The 25,048-nt window shown below is 46.1% G+C and overlaps 1 protein-coding gene across 4 annotated transcripts in view; it reads right to left on the bottom strand.

The window, feature by feature from the left end:
• Window positions 1–253: 253 nt before the first annotated feature.
• USP42 (ubiquitin specific peptidase 42) overlaps window positions 254–25,048 on the bottom strand; it is a 49,126-nt gene continuing 24,331 nt past the window's right edge. For all 4 annotated transcript variants that reach the window (XM_073543081.1, XM_073543080.1, XM_073543082.1 and 1 more), the window contains 11 exons: window positions 15,079–15,146; window positions 14,912–14,982; window positions 9,970–10,052; window positions 9,738–9,849; window positions 9,472–9,612; window positions 7,901–8,001; window positions 7,682–7,814; window positions 6,186–6,740; window positions 5,714–5,793; window positions 4,100–4,912; window positions 254–2,173 (listed from right to left, as the gene is read on the bottom strand). In XM_073543081.1, coding sequence (XP_073399182.1) covers window positions 2,158–2,173; window positions 4,100–4,912; window positions 5,714–5,793; window positions 6,186–6,740; window positions 7,682–7,814; window positions 7,901–8,001; window positions 9,472–9,612; window positions 9,738–9,849; window positions 9,970–10,052; window positions 14,912–14,982; window positions 15,079–15,146 — 2,173 coding nt within the window. In that variant the 3' untranslated portion in view covers window positions 254–2,157. The remainder of the gene's footprint in view (window positions 2,174–4,099; window positions 4,913–5,713; window positions 5,794–6,185; window positions 6,741–7,681; window positions 7,815–7,900; window positions 8,002–9,471; window positions 9,613–9,737; window positions 9,850–9,969; window positions 10,053–14,911; window positions 14,983–15,078; window positions 15,147–25,048) is intronic.

The following is a 25,048-nucleotide window of genomic DNA, read 5'->3' as shown; positions in this document are numbered from 1 at the left end:
CCCGTGTTAGACAATCCTTGCAAGTGTTGCACGTGTCAAACAGCCGTGAGACATGCAGACACGGGGACTCAAACATTTTTCGAGCATGCCGAAGCCACGCACATGCTCCGATAACACCTTATCCGTGCACGTTCGTTCATCACTATTGTTTACCTAATAACTCCACTTTGAGCCTACTGGCATTACCTGTGCATCTCTGAAAGAAGGAAGGGGAGAAGTTTAAAAAAAAAAAAAAAAAAAGCCAAAAGAGACATTGTAGAATCACATTTTGGGAGTGACCCCTCACATTTGTTTATATTGGGAAAATGATGCAAGTGTATACAAATAATAATGTATTTAAATAGAGCATCTCACAGCCAGGAAAGCGATAACAATCTGATAATGTATGAGGGGGGCAAGCTGATAAATGCGCATGATCCTGCTCTGGAAATGAAAGGCATTCTTCATTTACTCGGTAAGGGAGAGCAGTAGACGGCGTCACGTATAAACTGGTCTCCTTACCCTTCCGCTAGTATCCACTAATTCATGCTTTCACCGTCAATGTGAACGGCCGCATACCTGGGGGTCCTTACGGTCCTTGGAAATAAATAAAATGTTTCTAGTGCGAGACATATATACAGATGGGTGAGGATGCAATTTTAGAATTAGTATCTAAAGCACAGTACATAATTCTCGTGGGAGACAAAATGCAAGGTCTTTTCATTTAGACTTTTTTCCCTCTTTTTTAATTGTACATTTACATGAACGTCTCCATTAAATTCCTCAAGCTTCTGTCTCTGTGTCAGATGTGGAGAAATACACATAATCCTGAGTCTTTAAGAAAAGCAGCATTTGAGAGCACATGTTCCAGGGCATTTCCCACTTCTGCTTGACAGCTGGGGCCACATGATGATTGATCAGTGGTGGACAAAGTTCAGTAGGATGAAACGTGTATAAAATCAAAAAGGATTTAAAAAAAAAAGTTTGAAAATACTCGTGTGGTAACGTTCTATACAGTATATGTCAAACAGCACCAACTCTGTTCAGATTGTTCGTTTTTTTCACACACCGGGAGAAGTCTTAATCCAATCCACCAGTTCAAGAGTCAAGTAACGCATGGACAGAAGACAAAAAGCACATTTCTTCTTCCAAGGAACTTTTAAAGCGCTGCATCTAAACTAGCACCAAAACAACTTAAAAGGGGCAAAAAAAAAACAACTTTTAAAGTTAGAGACTTTTCATGCCCATAACACAAATGCCAACTTGTAAAGGCTCCTTTTATAAAACACCAAAATTATTCAAGGGAAGACTTAAACCTACCATTCTGCAAATAATCTGGCAACTTCCCCTACAGCACTACCTTATCCTACCAAGTGCTCTCTACTCGGTAAATCCCACAGGACCTCAATGGACAACCAAAGCATTTCCCAGACTTATCACTTATGCATATCAGCTTACAACCGGAGAATTGAACAGTTTTGCAAGTGCTTCAAGGATAGTCCCTAGACCTGAAAGTCCGGCAGGAGTTCTGGTGATCAATTGAGGTCAATGGGGAGGTTGACCAAAAAGGCTGGTTTGGGGACACTTGTATCACATAAGCAAATTAGCTCGCAAGCTTTATTTCTCTGCAATGCCAGGTCTAGCTGTAGCCACATAAGGTATATTTTTCCAAGCATTTAAAAGGCTTGTCCCGGCACTGGACGGCGGTGCTAGCTTCTGCATCGAAAGCAAGCCGTACTGACGACAATACTGCCTTCCACACTTGCACGATACCAAAGGATCAACACGAGTCCAGATAACTAGAATAGGACACTTGTACACGTCTTGGTAGGTCTGCAGAGTCATAATGCTAACAGAATACTTCACATACGAAGCACAAGCGTGCAACACGACAGACTGCTGTTACCCCACCTTAAAGCCGCGACCAGGCAGGAGGGTACACCGAAATACACACTACGGCCAAGTCTGTTTTCTACATTCTGGTGACCTTTCCTAGTTAAGTGGCAAAATATTCATTAACTTTTCTGCACACTGTTTTAGACACATTAGGGTAAAATATATTAAAAAAATATAAAAAAAAAAGTTCATTTCAGAAACAGAAAAAAAAAGTTGCAGTATATCCATGGTCGTGGTAGTTTAAATGCAGCATTTCAAGGTGTCTTGTCTGTACAGGAGATGCTACGTCTTTAGAGGTCTAAGGAATAAAAGGGAAAAAAACAAACATTAAAAACATAGGTACTATTTACAACAAACTGAGCGACATAATCAGACTCAGGCCAGGATCACACTACCGTTTTTGATGCGAGAAACTCTAACTAGTCTCTCGCATCAATACCCAGTGCTGTGGCTGTATAGAAATACATGCAGCCGCAACTCCGGTCCCAAGTGCCGGGTGTTGATGCGAGACACTCGTGCGAATTTCCCGCATCACACACGGCAGTGTGATCCCAGCCTTACAGAAGCTAATGGGGTTATCCCATTACTTAAAGAGAACCTGTCACCCCCCCCCCAGGGCGTTTTTCAGTTACTCACCATCAGCAGCACTAAGGCTGCATTCTGTGAAGGTGGCTCTCCTTTTTCTGACCCCCAGTAATGCCAAAATATTGACTTTTATAATTAGCTCCTCATACCTGTAATGTGTTGCACACGTATGTTGTGGCCCCCAGTATCAGCCGCCTACCATCCATCAATCATGCCTGTCCGAGGCCTCGGCACCGCTCACCATCTGTCCATCATGATATCCCGTGCGTCGCTGCCTCCTCTTGATTTGAATCCCGGCGCCTGTGCTGTAACAAGTGTTCTGGGGTATGCGCAGTGCGCGCTGCCCGAGAACCGACACCAGGCTATTGCGCCTGTGCATTGTAGAGGCCCCAGATCCCGCCCCGCAGTGTATTATGATGTATTCACACTGCGGGGCTGGAGCCTCCGCAACAAGCAGGCGCAATAGCGTGATGTCAGTTCTCGGGCAGCGCGCACTGCGCATGCCCGAGAACACTTGTTACAGCGCAGGCGCCGGGATTCAAAGAGGAGGCAGCGACGCACGGGACATCATGATGGACAGATCGTGGGCGGCGCCGAGGCACCGGACAGGCATGATTGACGGATGGTAGGCGGCTGACAGAGGGGGGACACAACATACCTGTGGGACACATTACAGGTATGAGGAGCTAATTTTAAAAAAAAGTCAGTATTTTGGCATTACTGGGGGTCAGAAAAAGAAGAGCCACCTTCACAGAATGCAGCCTTAGTGCTGCTGAAGGTGGCTCTTTAATTAAAAAACGCCCTGGGGGGGGGGTGACAGGTTCCCTTTAAAGGATTATTTCCCAACATTTAACATTAACAGTATCACTTGTCCATAGGTAAGCTGTCGGAACGAACCTTCACCAATCTGGAGAAACGGGTTCTGAATTGGTTCAATTCCTTCTATGGGACTACCAGAAATAGCCTAGCGACAGGGCCTACCCGGACTGCCCCCAAAACTCAACGGAACGGCCTCTGTCCCAAGCCTCATATTCTGGTTTGATAAAAGTCCAACTGCTGAGGATAGGCGATAACCAACATCCCACCTTGTCCTAAAGGGGATTGTGATAGAATCACAGTTTTCTCTGCTGCAGATCCAGTAGAGCTCGAAATGCTGAGCTTTGTATAACCCAGCAGAAAACTGCCAATCAGTGGAGGGGGCGTGGTTGGACTAGCAGGCACCAGACACCTAGTCCTCTAGCAGTGATCTTCTGATAAAACACGGATTTTATTGAAACAAAACACAGCCCAGTAAGCGACACGTTGCTGGAATGAGGCTCCCAGGAACCCTTGAATGAAATGTAAAAAGTATCACATGGCATCAAATAATTTTGTACCGATATGCAAGACACAAAACAATATGCCGGCTGTGCATTGGCATAAAGACAGTGATGGGGAATCAAATAAAGGACCAGGATAGGTTACAGTGGGGCTAGGTACAATCCCACCATGTCTTGCTGCTGCCCATGTATCCAGTGTAATGGCCATTCTTTGGTACAGAGCAGAATTATTCTGGCTCTGTATACAGTGTATATCCATCTGCAGATGATCATCCAGCCCCTACAGACCTAATATTGATATTAGAGAATTTTAAACTTACATTTTTCTTTCTTCAATAGAGTTCACTCTTCTCTTGCAGTCCGGTTCATAATCATCTTCCCCTGTCCCGCTATAGTACTCTGATTTTCGTTTGTAGTTTTCATAATTTTGGTGGTGATTAAACCGTCCGTGGTGTTGATGGGAGTCAGAATGCCTTGAGAATGAAGGGTAGTGAGAGTGTTTGCTGCTGTAGCCATGATCACGCCGGTCTCTAGGATGATAGTACCAGTCATTTCTATGGTGTTTGGAATCCCTGTAGTGATTGCTCCGGTTGTCATACGAGACTCTGTCCCGATCTTCTCTGTAAGAGGAATGAAAGTGATCCCACCGTTGATGTCGACTGTAGTAGTTCCTCTCGCGACTGTGAGAGCGTTCTCGTCTGGACTGGTAACGATATTGATCGTCCATCTTCCCCCTACTCCTTGACCCATGTCTCCCATGGTTCCTGTATCCATTTTCATTTCCTCGAAAGAAGAGATTCCGGTGTCTGTAGTCGTCGTTGTGATAGTGTTTGGAACGATCGTACTTGGAGCAGTCTCTATTACGTGAATACGGTTCATTCTTAAAAGGGTCTCTCTCGTGTGCTGAGCGAGATCTCTCGCTGCAGACAGGTTTCCGGTCACTATACCCGTTGTAGGATGTGTAATCATTTGCACTTTTCACATCTTGCTCTGCAGAGCAGACTTCCCTCGGGTGCTCTGCAGGTATAGAAGATTGGGACAATCCACTTTGATGTTTCTCCGAGCCTGCTACATTGTAGCCGGGAGGATCAGCGTGATCAGAAATCATCCCCATGTCTTCTGCATTCTGCAAGCTAACACGGGGGGGAAAAAACAAACAAAACACAACTAAATAAGTTAGAAATTCACACAAAAGCTTTACTGGGAACTTGTCACATTGAATATGGCTTCCATGAGCAGATTTATTTAGGTTTCCTTATGAGGACATTCAGTACAACTTGTCACTTATTCATTTAAGTCCCTGCCCATTCTTTGCATAGGAGTCGAGTGGGCGGTCCTCGCCTTTGACAGCCTTTAAAAAGGGAAACAGTCAGTAACTATTCTGTGCAAGCAGAGGTAGTGCAGGATAGAGCAGTGTAAAACATTATAAAAAGGTATCCATTATGGTGCCATCCACTGTACAGAATTTTTTTTTATCAATATGCAAAATTAGGCTCTGAAGGCATTGGTGGGCAAATCAGCACAAGTCTATGATTCCTCTTCGCCTCTCTTTACTCTTGGCTTCTTGATTGGCAGCAGAGACTGGAGGACTCATAAAAGGCAAGTTTCAATATGACAGCACCACAAAAGCCATCTTTCCTAAAATTATACACCGCTCAACCCTGCACTCTCTTTGCTTGCACAGGGGTAGCATCATGGATAAGTTTACTTAAAAAGTAGACGTGTATATAGACCTGTCAATCACCACACAGGACCGTCCAAAGGACTCCTAATCCTAGAAATATCTAAGATCTAAACAGAAATGAAACAAACAAAAATACAGAATAATTTCCTAGAGAACCATGGTATTTCCTCAGCTGCCTGGAGATGAACATACTCCATATTCAATGTGACAGGTTCCCTTTAATAAAAGTAATTTGGTGTAGCCTACTCACATTTCTGATGTTCCTTCACTCTCAGGATGGAAAGACATACCAGTTGCAGTTTCTTCATGGGTCACAGTTTCGAGGTCAATCTGAGGTTTAAAAATAAAATTATAGTAAGTCCTTATTATACAAAATAGGTGATATGACACAAAGCTCAAACTTGGACATCATGGAAGCAGACAATTCCCCTCTTAGACTTTCTGCAGCTGTCTCAAAGATGATAAAAAAAATCCTTTACATTGGTAGCCCTGTCTCAAACTGATGAGATACTGCTAGAGGGGATTGGGTCAGAGCCACATGGACCTTCACAGATGCTGAGAATGAGGGGGCTGCAGCGCAGTTTATCAGCAGTGGTGTCGGAGCCACTTAAAGTTCAATTATCCAATTATTTTACTTAAAAGCGACATCTTGTTACCCAAAGCAAAAAAAAAAAAAAAAATACATATTTTCCAATAGCATCAAGTGCAATCAAAACACTTACATCAAGAGATCCTTTGAGTTTTGCCGGACTTGAACCACTGGTGGCCTCATATCTTTCCTGGTCAACTGCATTAGATTTAGAGGCCATCTCCTCTTTGTTAATAAGCGAGTTACATTGGAAGTCAATGGCAGAATGTCCATTAGTGATCACAGATCCGTTCACCATGTCTCCACCACTAGATCTTTTCCGTACCCCTTTACTCTCCTCTTCAGATTCCTCTGACGATTCAGCTCCATAAGGAACTAGCGTGGTGGAAGAAACTATAGGATTGGTACTGGCCAAATGTCCACGGTTCAACTTATAGGGGTGATTGATAGCGGGTGAGGGCGCACAGGCGGCAGAGGGAGACTGCGCGGGGATATTTTGCTTAGTTTCAGAGGAGGATATTTCTTGGGAAGGAAGCGGCTTATTTATATTTACTACGATTTTTGGCTTTTTGCCATTCATAGTCATTTGTCGGTTCATAGGCAAAGGGCCAATGCATCTCTTCATAATGCTACCATGTATTCCTGATCCATTTAGAGAGGTTTTTGGTGATCTATTCCCATTCATGGTCTTCACATTAACAAAAAAAAAAAAAAAAATTGTAATTATAGCAACAGGTCAGCAAAATATACATTACAATTATTGTAGTCTATACATCCTATAATAAACTGCAGGCTGCCATACACACAATTTAGTAGTGTGCAGAAGAAAAAGGATGCACTTGGTGCTGTTGGAAAAGATGGCAGCTCATAGGTAGCTATACGGTCACTTTATGAAGGCTACATGGTTCGGCACCCACACGTGTGACCTCAAGTTAACGTACATCTAACTATGAGCCGCCATCTTTCCCAGTGGATCCTCCTTTTTCCTCTGCACTTACTGGTGTTGCATGGTGCATAAGCAGAAAAAGGAGGATCCGTAGATGGTTCACTCCTTGTACGATTTTGGACAGTTGTGCTGGTTATAAGCACATCCGGTCAAGTTGAGTCTTTCCACTCACTCTCACCATTACCTAGTTTAGCTAAATCCTCTGCACTGTGATGCTTCTATTATATTATGTGTTTTGAACACTTTCTTGGAGGTCCATTTAAAAGAGGTTTTTGGGAAAATGGGACAAAAATGGCCACATCCACATATTTCAAGCTGCAACCCATCATAGTCATGTGTTAGGAACTAGGGGTGGAGCTTAATGAAAGCTTATGATGTCTCAACTGACAGAGGAGCAGCACTTTACACAAACATACGGGTCTTGGTTTATTAGACTCATGGTATGTTAAGGCCAATGTTAGAGTTGCCAGACTGTATTAATGAGTAATGAGAAAAGTTTTTTGTTCAATATTATATAAGGTCACATAATAGAACAATCTTCAATAAAACAAGTTTAAAAAAACAAAAAAACACAAAAAAAAAACATTTGTCTGCTTTCTCAGCTGTGAAGCAGGTGAGACAGCAGGAGACAACAAAATTCTCCCCTAGACCAATTTTCCCAACAATATGGGTGACATGATTACCTTGAGGATCTGCTGGGGTCCTATGAAATCAGACTTTACACCTCCAACTTGATGGCTGCTACTGGGCTGAGGAGAGTTGGGGCTGGCAGACTGAAGCGAATAAGGCGTATCTCCACACTGCACATTCTGGGATCTTTAGGAAAGAAATGAGAAATTAGACTTCTGAATACAAAACATATTGCACTAAGGATAATGCAGTCAAGTAGTAAAAGGATATACCGGATATAAAATAAAAGGTACGCCTGCTGGTTCAGCACGGTCCTGATATCTGTACTGGACACGACCGAGTCATTCATTAAGTACCACAGGTCATTGCTGGCCTGAAAAAAAAATTAGATTGTGCAAACATTATTAAAACAAAAATGTAAAGACTGGATTTATAATGCCTGATGATTTCACCAGTGTCATGACACATGCACCATGGAAAGAGATGGAGGGGTGAGAGTTTTTCCTTCCTTTCCCCAGCCACATATCTAATTTACTAGGTAAAATGGTCTAATGCAACGTACTTGACTGACGGAGAAAAGATCAAAGCTACAGCACAATACTTCCTGACATACGCTATGATAATCACCTACACAGGAGAGAAAATACCAACAGAAGCCTATGCATGGAAAAATAGTTTTTGGGCAATACAGAGAATATCTCCCGATTCTCCCATAGACAGTCTTCATGTTCTTCTAATGTGGGAAGGGTACACTACACTAGAAAGTGGAGACTAGACAGCTCTACAAGTGGCTGATGTCTACAAGAATAAAAGGATTAAGTGTTAATTGCCTCCTGACATCTCTTGAGGGAAGCAGTTGAGAGGACCCCCAAGAAAACGCCAAAGGAAAAGTCCTAAGAAGATTTGCAACCAACGAGTGTTTTCAATGACTTCTAATTCTGCAGTAGAAATGGTCTCTTCAGAGAAGAAAAGGACTTGAACTCTAGTGTCACCTATGAGAAATAGCAATCCTACAAGTCATTATCGACCCTTGCTACATGACTTAGGATAAAAGACAGACCAGAATCTCAATTTGCAAACTTTATGTTCCAGGGTGTTGCCCCTCATCACTGCAGTATCTGCAACATGAGTTTCTGGTTTGGCTTTGAACTCAAGTCATGTGGCAAGGCTCGTTAAAGAGTCAATATTGACTTGTAGGATTGCTACCTCCAGTATGTGGTGCTTGAGTTCTAGTCCTCTTCCTATGGCTGCGTTCATACTGCGTTATGGCAGCCCGTTAGACGGACTGCGTTACACCGCGGCATAATGCGGTGTAACGCAGTCCGTTAACACTGCCATTAACCCCTATTATCGGGCGTATCGCCAATGCATGCCATAATCGGCATGCGCCAGCGATGTGCTGTCATTCAGTGATGGAGCCTCAGACGTGGGCTGCAGCGTCTGAGGCTTCGTCACCGCTAGCGCTGATGAATCATCTGCGCTAGCGGTACAGCATAACGCGATCGCGTTATGCTATAGCGTTAACGCAGCCCCTCAACGCTATGAGTTGAACGGGCTGCTTTAACGCAGTATGAATCCGGCCTATCTGAAGCGACAATTTGCATATTTAATTCCCAGAGGAGCATGCATGGCATACAAGTCTCCTCACTGACATCCCAGGCTTGGCTTTTCACTCTCCACAAGGAGAACCGTTACCCCTTTGACCTCACTCTGGGGTGGAAACATTAAAGTGTGAGGGGGAAACCAAGAGTTGATTTACAGTATGGGGCAACAACTATTCCAGACTTTGGCCATCACTGGACTCTCTAGTAGCATATGATGCTGGAATTAGAATTTTTCTCACCTTTATATAGCAGAAATAATGCCCGGTGTGACAGCTGAGGCCCGTGTGCACGAGCACAGCGTATAGGGAGTACATTATTGGGTCACCATGTGGGTTTGATGTATATGGACGGATGTTAAGGTATTCTGGGTATTTTATTTCCTAAAACAGAACCAGGGTGCAAAAAAAAAAAAAAAAAAAAAGTTAAAAGCCTGTAAATTGAAACCACGTATTGATACAGAGCAATGGGTAATGCGCAAAGTACAAATGCAAAGAATTAGATTCACCTTTGAAAGTTTCCCACCGCTGAAGCTTGCGAACCTCTTCAATGACAACGTCAGCACGTTCGATATTCGATGTACTGTGAATCTTTTTGTTGCGGTAACCAACTGTTTACACCTAACAAGAACAAAAATTGTAAATATAGTGAAATAAATTAAGGCGTGATGTGGCAAGTCCTTACTGGTTGAAAATCTGACTCCTATATGCAGGCAAGAAGGCTGGAGCGGTGCTACGTACTTGCTGCAGTTATAGGCATTGTCCCCATCAAGTTGCTCTGCTTTCACAAACTGTTCCAGAGCTTTATTCACACTATGGGAGGTCTGCAAAAAAAGGATGAGATGTTATGTTTTAATATACGCACACACTTGTGAATTAACCTGAAATAAGCACAAATTTTCTTTAAAACTACTTGGACAACTTCTCATAGTCCTCAAAATAATAACGCTTATACTCCACTCCTTTGCTGGCGCAGTTCCCATGGTGTCAGCACTCCATCTCCCAGGGCTCTCGCGCTGTTGTTGTGACATGTGCCACCAGCGCCTAAATAGCGCTGGCGTCACTGTCCCCGCCTCCTGTCGAACTGAGCAGGAAGGGGAAGTGAAAGATCAGCTGCAGCCCGGATTTCCTCTTCATGTTCAATTTGCACAAATGTGGAGACAGTGATGCCAGAGCTGATTTGGCACCAGGCGTCATGTCATGCTGACACCACGGCACAGGAGGCGAGTATAGACTTCATTATTTAATGGGGGGCAAACATTTTGATCAAGAAGGGGTTTATCCTAGTAGTGGACAACCCCTTTAATGTTGGGATTATTCACTGCAGTACAAACAAGTGCTAGCAGTCTTTGGACAAGTATTTTCCATCAGTAGTCAAATGCAGGAGATGAACCTCATGATAACTTAGATGTAGGGGACGCAGAGCTACAATGGCGCCTCCACACGTTATCAGTTGTCCTACTAGAGGACTCCCACTGATCATAAGCCAATCCAAAAGGCATGCCATTGCTAGGAGATAGAAAATGTTGCCTTATTAAGGGTACATGCACATTGAGTTTTTCTAAGAGTTTTCGGGAGCAGGAAATGAGCGTAAAATATTCAAATTTTTCTCAAAAACATGGAATTACTGTTCCATTTTCGCTCCAAGAAGACTTGAGGGTGACTCATTAAGACTGGCATAGCACACGACTGACTTAATGAAGCGTTTTCTAAAGGACAGTCACTCGATTCATTCAGGCTGTGTGCCCACGTAAGCGTTTTTGAAGAGTTTGTCCGGGTCAAAACGCTTCAAAAACGCATAAAAGAAGCATCCCATTCATTTTAAATGCATTCCGCACATCGATTCGTTTTTTTCCCCCGCTCAAAAAACGTTTAGCGGTCAAAAACGCAGCATGCACATTAACCCCTTACCTACAAATGACGTAATATTCCGTCCATGTGACCATGGACCTAATTACCATGGACGGAATATTACGTCATCGCGATCAGCGGCGCCCACGTGGTGAGCTCCGCTGATCGCGGCCGAGTGTCAGCTAATTATCATAGCTGACACCCGGCACAATGTGTCAGGGGCGGTCACGGACCGTCCCCGACACGTTAACCCCTTGCACACCGCGATCAAACACGATCGCGGTGTACCAGGGGTTAAAGGGAAGCATCGGCAGGGAGGGGGCTCCCTCCGTGCTTCCCTGAGCCCCCCACGGCAGCGCAATGTGCAGCGCTGCTGCGGGGGACTCCTTTCCTCCAGGCCCCCGGATCCAATATGGCGACGGGGACCTCCGGGGGCCTGCAGGAAGCTGGCTTCCTCAGTGCCTGTAAAGCGCAGGCATGAGGAAGCCTGTGCAGTGCATGTGACAGATCGCTGATCTGTCACAGTGATCTGTGATGTGACAGATCAGTGTTCTGTCACAGGACAGTGAAGTCCCACCTGGGACATTGTAATAAAGTAAAAAAAAATAAAAAAAAAAGTGTAAAAATAATTAAAAAATAAAAATCGCCAAATAAATAAAAAAAAAAAAAAAAAAAAAAAAAATATTCCCCAATAAATTCATTTTTTTGAAAAAAAAACCCAAAAAACACACAACAATAAAAGTACACATATTTGGTATCGCCGCGTCCGTCACGACCCGCCCTATAAAACTGTCCCAATAGTTAACCCCTTAAGCGAACCCCTTAAAAAATAAAAATAAAAAACGAAGCAAAAAATAATGATTTATTATCATACCGCCGAACAAAAAGTGCAATAACGCGCGATCAAAAAGACGCATATAAATATCCATGGTACCGCTGAAAACGTCATCTTGTCCCGCAAAAAACGAGCCACCATACAGCATCATCAGCGAAAAAATAAAAAAGTTATAGCTCGCAGAATAAAGTGATGCAAAAATAATTATTTTTTATATAAAATTGTTTTCATTGCATAAAAGCACCAAAACATAAAAAAACGACCTAAATGAGGTATCGCTGTAACCGTACTGACCCGAAGAATAAAACCGCCTTATAAATTTTACCGCACCCGGAACGGTGTAAACGCACCACCCAAAAGAAATTCATGAAACGCTGGTTTTTGTAAATTCTGCGTCCCAAAAAATGAAATAAAAAGCGATCAAAAAAAGTCACATGCCCGAACATGATACCAATAAAAGCGTCAACTCGTCCCGCAAAAAATAAGACCTCACATGACTCGGTGGGTCAAAATATGGAAAAATTATAGCTCTCAATATGTGGTGATGCAAAAACTATTTTTACAATAAAAAGCGTCTTTTAGCGTGCGACAGCTGTCAAACATAAAAACCGCCATAAATAGTAAATCAAACCCCCGTTATCACCCCCTTAGTTAGGGAAAAATAATAAAATTAAAAAAATGTACCGTATTTATTTCCATTTTCCCATTAGGGTTAGGGCTAGGGTTAGGGTTAGAATTGGGGGTTTCCACTATTTGCGCACATCAGGTGCTCTCCAAACGCAACATGGCATATGATCTCAATTCCAGCCAATTCTGCGTTGAAAAAGTCAAATGGTGCTCCTTCCCTTCCAAGCTCTGCCATGCACCCAAACAGTGTTTTACCCCCTCATATGGGGTATCAGCCTACTCAGGACAATTTGCAAAACAACTTTTGGGGTCCTATTTCTCCTGTTGCCCTTAGAAAAATAAAAATTTTGGGGCAAAAATATCATTTTTGTGGAAAAAATTTTTTTTGTTATTTTCACGCCTGGGCGTTATAAACTTCTGTGAAGCACTTGGGGGTTCAAAGTTCTCACCACACATCTAGATAAGTTCCTTGGGGGGGTCTAGTTTCCAAAATGGGGTCATTTGTGGGGGTTTCCACTGTTTTGGTACATCAGGGGCTTTCCAAACGCGACATGGTGTCTGATCTCATTTCCAGCCAAAAAAGTCAAATGGCGCTGCTTGCCTTCCGAGCTCTGCCATGTGCCCAAATAGTCATTTACACCCACATATGGGGTATCAGCGTACTCAGGACAAATTGCACAATAACTTTTAGGGTCCTGTTACCCTTGGGAAAATAAAAATTGGGGGTGAAAAGATCATTTTGTGGAAAAAATATGATTTTTTAATTGTACCGCTGTACATTATAAACTTCTGTGAAGCCCTCGTGGGTTCAAAGTTCTGACCACATATCTAGATAAGTTCCTTAGGGGGGTCTAGTTTCAAAAATGGGGTCACTTGTGGGGGGTTTCCACTGTTTAGGTACATCAGGGGCTCTCCAAACGCGACATGGCGTCCGATCAGAATTCCAGCCAATTTTGCATTGAAAAAGTCAAACGGCGCTCCTTCCCTTCCGAGCTCTGCCATGCTCCGAAACAGTGGTTCCCCCCCCACATATCAGGTATCAGCGTGCTCAGGACAAATTGCACAATAATTTTTGCAGTCCAATTTCTCCTGTTACACTTGGTAAAATAAAAAAAATTGAACCTGAAGTAATTTTTTTTGTGAAAAAAAGTTAAATGTTAATTTTTTTTTTAAATATTCAAAAAATTCCTGTGACGCACCTGAAGGGTTAATAAACTCCTTGAATGTGGTTTTAAGCACCTTAAGGGGTGCAGTTTTTAGAATGGTGTCACTTTTGGGTATTTTCTATCATATAGACCCCTCAAAGTGGCTTCAAATGTGATGTGGTCCGTAAAAATAAAATGGTGTTGCAAAAATGAGAGATCGCTGGTCAACTTTTAACCCTTATATCTTACTAACAAATAAAAATTTTGGTTCCAAAATTGTGCTGATGTAAAGTAAACATGTGGCAAATGTTACTAATTAACTTTTTTGTGTGCCATATCTCTGTGATTTAAGGGCATAAAAATTCAAAGTTGGAAAATTGCGGAATTTTCAAAATTTTCGCCAAATTTCCGTTTTTCTCATAAATAAACGCAAGTTATATGAATGAAATTTTACCACTAACATGAAGTACAATATGTCACGAGAAAACAATGTCAGAATCACCGGGATCCACGGAAGCGTTTCAGAGTTATGACCTCATAAAGGGACAGTGGTCAGAATTGTAAAAATTGGCCCGGTAGTTAACGTGCAAACCACCCTTGGTAGTGAAGGGGTTAATTTTGCGGAAAAGTCTGCGTTTTTGCTATTTTCTATGAGTCAGAAAATGTGCCGAAAAAACGCATAAAAAATGTGCGGTTTTGAAGCAAAAATGCGGAAATAAGATGCGCATTTTCTGGGAAGGTGTCCGGTTTTGAAGCAGAAGTTTTCTGCATACGTGGGCACATAGCCTAAGAGAATGGCACACATTTCAGAAGTATAGTGCCATAACATGATGAATTTGATGGACTGGTGTAACCACGTTCCATCCAACCTATACTGGCATAGCTGGCCGGGACTGTTGTGAAAACGCCAAAAGTTGAAATATTTTTGTGCAACTTCTAAATTGTGCAAATATATTGTGACTAAAGGTGTTTAGATCAGATTTCTGGAATAAACAAGTCATTAGTGTGCACATACTCCAACTCAAGCCTTAGTGGAGAACAGCTATAAGGAGTTTTGCACACTGGAGCACCCATTAAGTCTGAGTATTGCAGACAGTCCACTGATCCTAATGGCAACTGTGAGATGCTCCTTTCGCAACAAATCGCTGGGGTTCCTGCAGCAGGAAATTGGTGAGTCGATAGCCATTTAATCAATTATTAACATAAAAGGACATGTACGTTTTACCTTTATCTCCAGCGGGATATCAAGATATTCATCATACGTGTCCGAAACGGATTTACAATTTAGACATTTCACTGTAAAGGAGACAAATAAAAATAGCATTTTTTTCAGTTTGGTGGAGAATCTCTATGCATTATATGAACACAAATCCTCCGAATGTCACATCTTACCTCGAGAACGTAGACAACCGCCAAAGATCTGATGAATAAAAGTTGTTGTTTGTGTATGTCTGTCTAAACTAAAAGAAAAGTAGGTTCAGAAAATGGGTTATTATCCACTAGTAATTATGTCACGTTTTAGCACACAGCAGCAGCCCCATGTAGCAAGCAGGAGGCCAGAGCGATCGTGTCTACAGTGATCGCTTAAAAGGGTTTTCAGCAAGGTGGACGCCAAACGCTGGAAGACATGGAAAATGAAGCCAGCTAGTATTTAACATTCCTCCGCGCCGGTTTTTACTGCTGCTCCAGTCTTTGTGTTTTGGCTGCAGCGGCGACATTGGGCATCATAGCTGCACAGCCGGTGTTTACCAATGTATGTGGCACAGGATGCGGAGCACAGCAATTGGTTGCAGCGGTGATATGCGCTGTCAATGTGATGACCCTGCTGCAGGCTAAGCACAAAGGTGGGCGCAGCTGCTGAGAGATGGTACTTGAAGGGCAAGTACCGACTTTACTTGCCTGCCAGCGTTTGGGTTCCACTTTGCTGAAAATAGGGATTTTTGTGTACTCACCGTAAAATCCTTTTCTCTGAGCCAATCACTGGGGGACACAGACAGTGGGTGTTATGCTGCTTGCCACTAAGAGGACACTAAGTAAATCAGAAAAAAAGTTAACTCCTCCCCTGCAGTATACACCCTCTCGCTGGATGAGATTTCTCCAGTTCAGTGAAAAAAGCAGTAGGAGCATAAACAGTCAACAATAACCACAACTATGTCAAAACCTAAGAATGCTACAGTGAGCCAATAGGCTAAACAGGGTGAGTGCTGTGTCCCCCCAATGATTGGCTCGGAGAAAAGGATTTTACGGTGAGTACACAAAAATCCCTATTTCTCCTACTCCTCATTGGGGGACACCTACAATGGCCTTCTATAAGGAGGCGCCACATGGGAGACTCCCTGAATGAACATCTTGACCTGAAGTTTGGTGGCAATTTTGCTTTGGAATAGCACCGACAATGCCGAAATTTGGCCCTTGAGCGAGCTAAGCGCGAGGCCTGACTTTAATCCGGATTGAAGAAATTCCAATATGGCCGGAATGGAAAACACCAGAGGGGATCGACCATGATCCTTGCACCATGAAACCAGCATGGTTACTTACCGGTAGCCGTTTTTTCTGGAACCCATGACAGCACACCTGAGAGAGGGATCCGCCCTGCCAGGACAGGAACCTACTGAGATATAAGGGGAGGCACCTCTCCCCCCCGGTTCAGTTGGTTACAGAGCATGAGAGGACTTCCCAGTTAGTTACATGTTAATCCAACACCACATCACACAAATGCACCCTACTAATCGTGCACACCCATACGGTGAAAAAGGGGGGGGGGGGGGGGGAGAGAATATACGGGTGCTGTCATGGGTTTCGGAAACACCGGCTAACGTTAAGTAACCATGGTGGTTTTCCCTTTACCCATGACAGCACACCTGAGAGATTTTTGGAGACTTCGAAACACCTTAAGGAGGGACCACCGCTTGTAGCACCCTTCTACCAAAGGTTAAGTCAGCAGAGGAAGATAGATTTAATCTATAGTGCTTAAAGAAGGTTGAAGGTGAGGCCCAGGTAGCGGCCTTACAAATTTGTTCAATCGATACCTCTGCCTTTTCAGCCCAGGAGGTCGCTACGGCTCTGGTGGAATGAGCCTTGATGCCGTCAGGAATCGGAACACCACTAGCTGAGTAGGCTACACTAATGGCCTCCCTAATACATCTGGCAATAGTCCGTTTTGAAACCCCACAGCCTTTCCTGGTACCCTGAAAAGCTACGAATAGGGACTGGGACCTCCTCCACTGGCTAGTGACAGATATATATTCTAGCAGGGCTCTCCTAACATCCAAATTATGGAATTTTTCCTCCCCGGAGTTCTTTGGATTTTTGCAAAAGGATGGAAGGATAATCTCCTGACCTCAATGGAAATCTGATACTACCTTAGGAAGAAAAACGGGGTCTGTTCTTAATATCAACCGGTCTTGAAAAATTTGTGTATAGGGTGGATTTGCAGAGAGCCTGCAAGTCGCTTACTCTACGGGCCGATGTTAGGGCCACTAAAATGATCGTTTAGGGTAAGATATTTTATGGGTAGTTGTTGCACAGGCACATATGGTTCTTTTGTAAGGGCCTCTAGTACAAGGTTTAAATCCCACGGGGCTATTCTAGGTATTGGGCTAGGCCTAGACCTATGGCAGGATTTGATAAATCTGGCTATCCATCTATTTGCTGCCAAGTTGCAGTTATAGAGCACACCTAGTGCAGATACCTGAACTTAAATTTAAGCGTGTTTACCGCTAACCCCAGCTGTAATTCTGATTGTAAAAACTCAAAGATGGCACTAATCGGGGGTTCTTGTTCTAACGGCTTACCTAGGAATTGCAGGAATTTATTCCATGTTCTGCCGTAGATATTAGTCTTCGCCAGTTTCCTACTCTTCAGCAGGGTGGCCACCAACCCAGGAGAGAACCCTCTATCCATTAGAAGCGACCTTTCAAATTCCACGCCGTCAGATGGAATCCCTTGACCTGAGCGTGGAATATTGGACCTTGAGCTAGTAGGTCCGGGATTTCTGGCAGAACCCATGGATCGGAGAGGGACATCATTCGCAGCAGAGCAAACCGCAGCCTTTTTGGCCAAAATGGGGCTATTAGGATCACCCTGGCTTGATCGTTCCTGATCTTCCTGACTACTGTTGGGATCATGGCCACTGGGGGGGAGGGGGGGGACACACAGGCTAGCCTGAAGTCCCACGGAATCTGCAATGAGTCCACTGCCCATGGTTTTTCCCTCGAGTTTAGTGAGCAAAACCTCTCTATTTGCCTGTTGTTTTTGTTGGCAAAGAGGTCTATCACTGGTTTCCCCCAAAGCTGTTATTTTTTGAAAAACGGACCGATTTAGAGCCCATTCTCCTTGCCTCAGAGTATTGCGGCTCAGGAAATTGGCTTCTATATTTCCTGCCCCCTTTATGTGCAAGGCTGTTAGGGAGTGTAGGTGTTCCGCTCTGCAAAGAATGTCGCTCGCTGCCTTCATTAGGGAGTGTGATCTTGTACCCCCCTGGTGGTTGATGTACGCCACCGTTACTTTGTTGTCCGACATGATCCGGACATTGTGACCCCTGGGTAGGGAAATGAAGTGGCTTAGGGCTTTGTTCACTGCCCACAGTTCTCTCAGGCTGGAAGATGCGCCCATCTCTTGAGGCCTCCAGGAACCCTGGGCCACATGACCCCTTAAGATGTGCCCCCCACCCCGAGGAGCTCGCGTCTGTCAGTATTACATCGGTCGTCTGTCTGTCCGTGCCATGGCATTCCTGAAGCCAAGTTTGTCCTGTCCAGTCACCAGTTGAGAGAGTCTCTGGCCTCTAAGGAAAGCTCCAGTCTTCCTTCTAAACGCCCTCTCAGCGATCTTTGTGCTGACAGTATCTCCCCCTGAAGTTGTCGGGTGTGAAATTGAGCCCACCTGACCTCCGGAATACAGGACGTCAGGGTTCCTAGTAGAGACATCGCGTTTCTCAATGTCATGTGAGGTTGGTCTCGGGCAGCCAAAGTCACCTTCTCTATTTTGGTATCCGGTAGCAGACAAGCTTGCTGTTCTGAATCCAGGATAAGTCCCAGGAAGGTCTGTTTTCTTAGGGGCTGTAGTTTTGATTTTTTGAAATTTATCATCCACCCTAATTCCTGTAAGGTCTCGGTCACCCGGCTCAACTGTGCCGTACAGTGGTCCTCTCTGAGCTGCCCACTATAAGGAAATCGTCCAAGTAGGGTATTATGACTATCGTGAATTCGGAGGAAGGCTGTCACCTCCACTATGACTTTGGTAAAAACCCTCGGGGCTATAGATATGCCAAATGGAAGAGCTCTGAATTGGAAATGCCTGAGCACGCCCTGGATATAGAGGGCCACTCAAGTATTTTTGGTAACCTGGATGGATAGGGATGTGATAATATGCATCCTTTAAATCGACTACGGCCATAAAACAATCTTGATGTAGCAGTTTTATGGCTGTAGCCACCGACTCCATCTTGAAGGTCTGATTTTTTTATCCACCGATTGAGGCCTCTGAGGTTTAGGATTGTCCTGAATGATTGATCGTTTTTTTTTTTTTTTTTTTTATCAGAAAAAGGGGGGGAATAGAACCCTGTTCCCGCCTGTATGTTCGGGACTTCGGAAAGTACCTGCTTGTCTACTAGGCTCAGGATCTCTGATTCTAAGGCCAACTGTTCTTCGATCGCCTTCCTGATAGGGGTAATGACGAACGCCGCTTTTGGCTGGCGAACAAAGGGAATCATCAGGCCTTCTCTTAAGATGCATAGGATCCAGGTATTGGAAGAGATCTTTCCCCAGGCTTGAGAAGAGTGCCAATCTCCCCCTTACCGGAATGCTGGCATCATTGTGGGGATTTTTTTTTTTTTTTTAAGTGGAGGTGCCTCCACCAAACATAAATCCGGACTCCTTTTTTCTTTTATCTTCCCATCTTCTTCTGTCGGCCGGAGGATGGCCCCTGTTGAATCTTCCTCTCCGAAAGGGCGGCCTTCTCTGATCTGCCGGGAATCTGGGAAAGCCTTTCTTCCTATCGCTTGCTTTCTCCAGGATATCATCTAAGTTTTTCCCGAATAAAAAACGACCATCGCAGGGGAGAGAGCACAGTTTAGCTTTAGACTGCAGGTCACCTGGACAGCCTTTAAGCCACAACACGCGTCTGGCGGCATTTGATAACCCTGCCGCAATAGCTGTCAACCTCATTGAGTCCGCCGAGGTGTCTGCCAAAAAAGCTGCTGCCCCATGCAGAAGATACATATCTGCCAATATTTTTTCTCATGGGACTTTTGACGCTAGCCTCTCCTCTAACTGCTGCAGCCAAATCATTAGGGAACGTGCCGTGCAGGTGCCCGCTATTGCCAGCTTCAATCCTCCTGCTGTTGTTTCCCATGCATGCTTTAAATAGGAATCTGCTTTTTTGTCTAGCGGGTCCCTAAGAACCCCCGAGTCTTCCAAGGGCAGGGCCGATTTTTTGGAAGACCTGGACACCGCTGCGCCAATCTTTGGGACCTTGTCCCATATTTCTGCATCCTTGTGCTCAAAGGGGTATCGTCTCTTAGAGGAGGAGGGAAGAGTCCCTGATCTCTCTGGTTTCCTCCATTCTCTCTCAATGAGTGCTTGGACCTTTTCATTAACTGGAAAGGTCCATTTTTTCCCTCTCTTGTTGTCCCCCAAACATGACATCCTCCAGGGATTTAGCCTCTTTTTCTTCCTGTAGGCCCATTGTTGCTCTGATGGCCTTAAGGAGAGCAACCGTGTCTTCTACCAGAAAACATGGCTTACCACCCGTGTCACTCACTGTCTGAGGAATATGAGGAGGATGGATGTTCGGTCTGAGACAAGGCCGACGAGGAGTTTGACGGAGGACTAGGGGGATTCTTTCTACCTTTTTTCAACAAGGTCTTAATCGAACCTTCCATCTCTGACCTAAGGGCAGATATAAGGTTGGCTGCGAAACTAGGCGCTTCTTCTGCCATGGTTCGCTGGATGCAACTGGCGCAGAGGTCTTTCTGCCAGTCTCTTGCTAAGGAGCTTTTACATATGGCATAATCCCTATTGTTCTTCTTACTCCCCGCTTTCTTAGGCTTTTCCTACGGGGTTAAACATACAACAGGGAACCCCTATTAACAGATTGCTAGCATTCACGAAGATCACTCACCACCCGTAATCAAGGGTACCAGACTCGGAGGCTGCGTCGGAGCACGTGATCTGTGCTCTCTGGATCTTGAGGAGTCCCCCGACCTGCGGCTGGGGCGACTACTGCTTGAACGGCTTCCATGTTTGCGGCCGGAGGGCTGTGAGGGAGGCAGAGACAGCGATCGCTCCTGTTCTGACTCCATATCTGACTGCCCGCCATGCCGTTCTTCTTTGTTTAAATAACCCGCCTCCGTCCTGGTGGGTGTCTCCTCCCCTCCCCCCTGCGACCGCCGGCCGCTTTGGAAAAGCCGGCGTCGCACCCGGCGCCATGACACCGTCGCCTAGCTGACGTCAGTCGGCGCACCCATGATCCTCTGCGCCGCTGACGTCAGCGGCCGGAAGACGCCTGCGGCTCTCCCCCGCTAGGTGCTCTGGGGGAGCGAGACCGCGGGCCCTCGCGGGGGAGGGCGGCGCAGTGGAGCTGCCAAATACGCCCACACGAACCCGGAGCCCGAGGGGGTCACCGGGGACTGCACATCCAGTGCTACAGGCGAGACCCCTTTTCTTCCCGCGCCGGGACGGCCTGGGACCTTTCGCCCATGATAGGCACCGCTGACAGTGGGATTCCCTTCCAGGACAGGAACCCAACTGAAGCGGGGGGGAAGAGGTGCTGCCCCTTATATCTCAGTAGGTTCCTGTCCTGGCGGGGCGGATCCCTCTCTCAGGTGTGCTGTCATGGGTGAAGGGAAAAAAGGTTTTCCAGGTGCGGTGATAGATGCGCATGGACACAGGGTTCCTAGAACTAATCATGGTGAAAATCACGTCGTTAGAGAACCCAGCCTGTGCTAAAATCCAGGATTCAACTGCCACGCCGTCAAACACAGGGCCCCGGAGTTCTGGTGGTATATCAGGCCCTGTGAGAGTAGATCCATGTGATCCGGAAGTCGCCAGGGGACGTCGGCGACTAGTTGTATTAGTTCTGCATACCATGCCCGGCCAATCTGGCGCGACTAGGATCACCGGTACTCCCTTTGTTCTGATCTTCTTGATGACCCTCGGAAGCAAGAGAAAAAAAGGGGGGGGGGGGGGGGGGAGGGGAGAAGATGTACGGGAGCCGGAATCGGTGCCACAACAGTACTAGGGCGTCCACTCCGATGGCGCATGGATCGCACAATCGGGCAATGAATCGAGGAACCTTGTTGTTTAGTCTTGAGGCCATGAGACCACATCTGAAGTCCCCCAACGATGACAAATCTGCTGAGAGCTTGTCTGACCAGCAGGGACAGAAGGAACCGACGGTCCAGGGAGAACGGGTTCTTGTCCCAAAGCGAACAGCAACGCGTGTTGTAAGGGACGGAGATGGAACTGTGCGAAAGGGACTGCTTCCATCGCTGCCACCATCTTTCCGAGAACGCTCATGCTGAAACGAATGGAGTGAGAAACCGGTCGGGAAAGAGTCCGTGCTGCCTGTTGTAAGGCTTGGGTCTTTTCTGGTGGGAGAATGACCAACCCGTGGGAAGTGTCCAAGATCATTCCTAAAAAGGAAACCCGCTGAGCTGGTGTTGGGAAAGACTTTTCGAAGTTTATCTTCCACCCCAGGCGAGAAAGTGTATTTACAGTTATATCCACGGATTCCTCGCAGGCTGGAAGGTACGGACCCTTGATGAGCAGGTCGTCCAGATACGGCAACACCACCACTCCCCGAGAGTGGAGAATGGCAATGACAGCCGCCATGACCTTGGTAAAGACCCTGGGGGCGGTGGCGAGTCAGAAGGGCAAGGCAACGAACTGGAAGTGTTTCTTGTGAATTGCAAAACGCAGGAACTGCTGGTGGGATGGGCAGATCGGAATGTGAAGGTAAGCGTCCTTGATGTCTATTGATGCTAGGAACTCTTTTTCCATGGAAGCGACAACTGATCGGAGAGATTCCATTCGGAATCGCCGTACCTTGACAAACTGATTTAACAGTTTGAGATCCAGTATGGGCCACATCGTCCCGTCCTTCTTTGGAACCACAAAAAGGTTTGAATAAAAACCCCTGAACCTTTTGTGATGAGGGACTGGAATGATGACTCCGTCCCTTTGCAGAGCCTGAACAGCCCGAAGGAATGCTCTTGTCTTTTTCTGGGGGGGAGAAGACAATCCTATCTTGTATCCGGAGGACACCAGCTCCCTGACCCACTTGTCGTGGACGACCGTGAGGCAGGTGTGACTGAAGGAAAGCAGACGACTGCCTACTTTGTCAGTGTCCGCCGGATACCACAGCAAGTCATTGCTTAGAAGATCTATGGAATCTGGCTCCCCTAGATCCAGATGCCCTTGGCCTGGGCTTCCAAGAATGGTTAGGTCTGTATGAGACCTGGGAGCCTCTGTGTCCGCGCGGGGACAGACTTGATCCAGAAGAGAAGGTAGTGGAGGACCAACCGGAATTGTTGCAAAAAGGTCGAAAAAGCGTCGGCTGTTGGCTCCGAAACGGCCGAGCAGCCTTTTGTTGAGGAAGGAATTTACCCTTTCCCCAGGTAGTATCAGAAATGAGCTGGTCCAGTTTCTCTCCAAAAAGACGACCAGTTAGATAGGGTAGAGAAAGGCAGAGATGTAAACTATCTTTTAGATGTGGCATCCGCCAGTCGCGAAGCCATAGGGTTCTTCTAATGGAGAGCGCATTAGCGGCAGTTTGAGCAGCGCAATTGACGACATCTAAAGAAGCGTCCACTACAAAGTCCGCTGCGTGAATTATCTGCCTGGCGACCCTGGTTGCCTCCGGAGGATGACTGGTACCCTGGAAGGCAGTAATTAAGACTTCTGCCCAAGCGGCCATTGCCTTAGTGACCCAAGTCGCCGTGAAAGATGGAAAAAGCGCTGCTCCTGAAGCTTCAAAAACTGAGCGGGCAAGGTAGTCAATTTGACGATCGGAGGGGTTTCTGACTGAGGAGCCCTCAGAAATGGATAGGAGCGTTTTAGAAGACACGATACAGGAGGGTCCACCAAAGGGGACTGTAACCAATCCTTCATTAGGTCTGGAGCAAAAGGGTATTTAGTCTCAGTAGACTTTTGCCCTGTAAACCGCTATGTGGCCAATCCCTATGTTTCTGGACAATGTCCTTAAACTCCGGATGGTTGGTAAATAACCTGCGCATACGCTTGGTCCTCTTAAATGAGATAGCGTGTGCTGGAGTGGGAATATTTTCCTCATCCAACTCCAGAATCCTGTTGACCGATTCTATAAGAGAATCAAGCGACTCTGGGTCAGTTGAAGGATTCTGAGGTGCTGACGTGTCAGATTTGAATTCAGAGTTGTGCTCGCTGTGAACAATAGGAGAGGGAGAGACAGAACTCGCCGGTGCTGAAGCGCAAGCGTGACTAGGGGACGCGTCATGGGTCCGCTTTCTAACCTGACCATCCCTTGAGCGAGTACGGCCCCTGCTGGTGGACGGTTCCCCGCCGTCACCAGAGCCCTGCTCAGGCGGTAAAGACGCTTTCTAACTTAAAGAGGCTTCCCGCAGGGAGTCTATGGCCTGGGTCAGTGACTCCATCGACTGTGACAGGGACGCAGCCCACTCAGGAGGACTAAACGCAGGAAGCTCCGCAGCAGCGGCGGGCGTTTGAGCGCAGGCTGGGTCGCAGTCCATGCATAACGGATTAGTCTGGGCACGGCAGTCATGAAAGTGGTACAAGGTAAAAAACGCAGTGTGCTTCTTAGCAGCCCGTTTAGCCTCCTTAGATTGAGACATAGCACTCCTGAAAGGGTTAAAGGCAGTGTCTGGTCTGCAGCTGCAGGGAATGTGCCGGGAATTCCCTGCAGGGAATGTCAAGCTTTGTTCTGAGGGCAGATGCAGCTTACCCCAGTCCTGTGCTGTGTCCCCGGGAGGAATAGCGGTGGCTCTGTGGTGTCACCCGGTATCCGGCAGAGTGCGCGACTCACAGCCTGCTTCCACAGTAGGCTGAGGTAAGTTGCATGCCCCCCCCCCCCCCCCCGAGACTAGGATTATGTCTCTTGTAAGGGACAAGAGGCGCCAAGGAGGGGGGGGGCGGCGGCGCTATTCAAATTGCGGCCTACTAGGCCGGAAAAGCCAGGGACTAAATTTTCGGCCTACCCACGGTAAGCGCAGAGCTTTTTTTTTTTTGGGGGGGGGGGGAATTGGGCCGCGATGGGGCGCCGGAGCACCGCCGCTGAGACAAAGTCAGCGCCTCTCCCGGAGACCAGGACCCGACCCCATACTTCTACTCCAGTGCTTAGGCCGGCCGCGCTGTCCAGGGCCATCCAT

This window comes from Dendrobates tinctorius, unplaced genomic scaffold (assembly GCF_039654945.1).
Source record: "Dendrobates tinctorius isolate UK_male_01 unplaced genomic scaffold, ASM3965494v1 ptg000129l, whole genome shotgun sequence".
Taxonomy (NCBI): domain Eukaryota; kingdom Metazoa; phylum Chordata; class Amphibia; order Anura; family Dendrobatidae; genus Dendrobates; species Dendrobates tinctorius.
The sequence above is the reverse complement of the archived record's forward strand: the minus strand, read 5'-3'. Positions and strand labels throughout refer to the sequence as shown.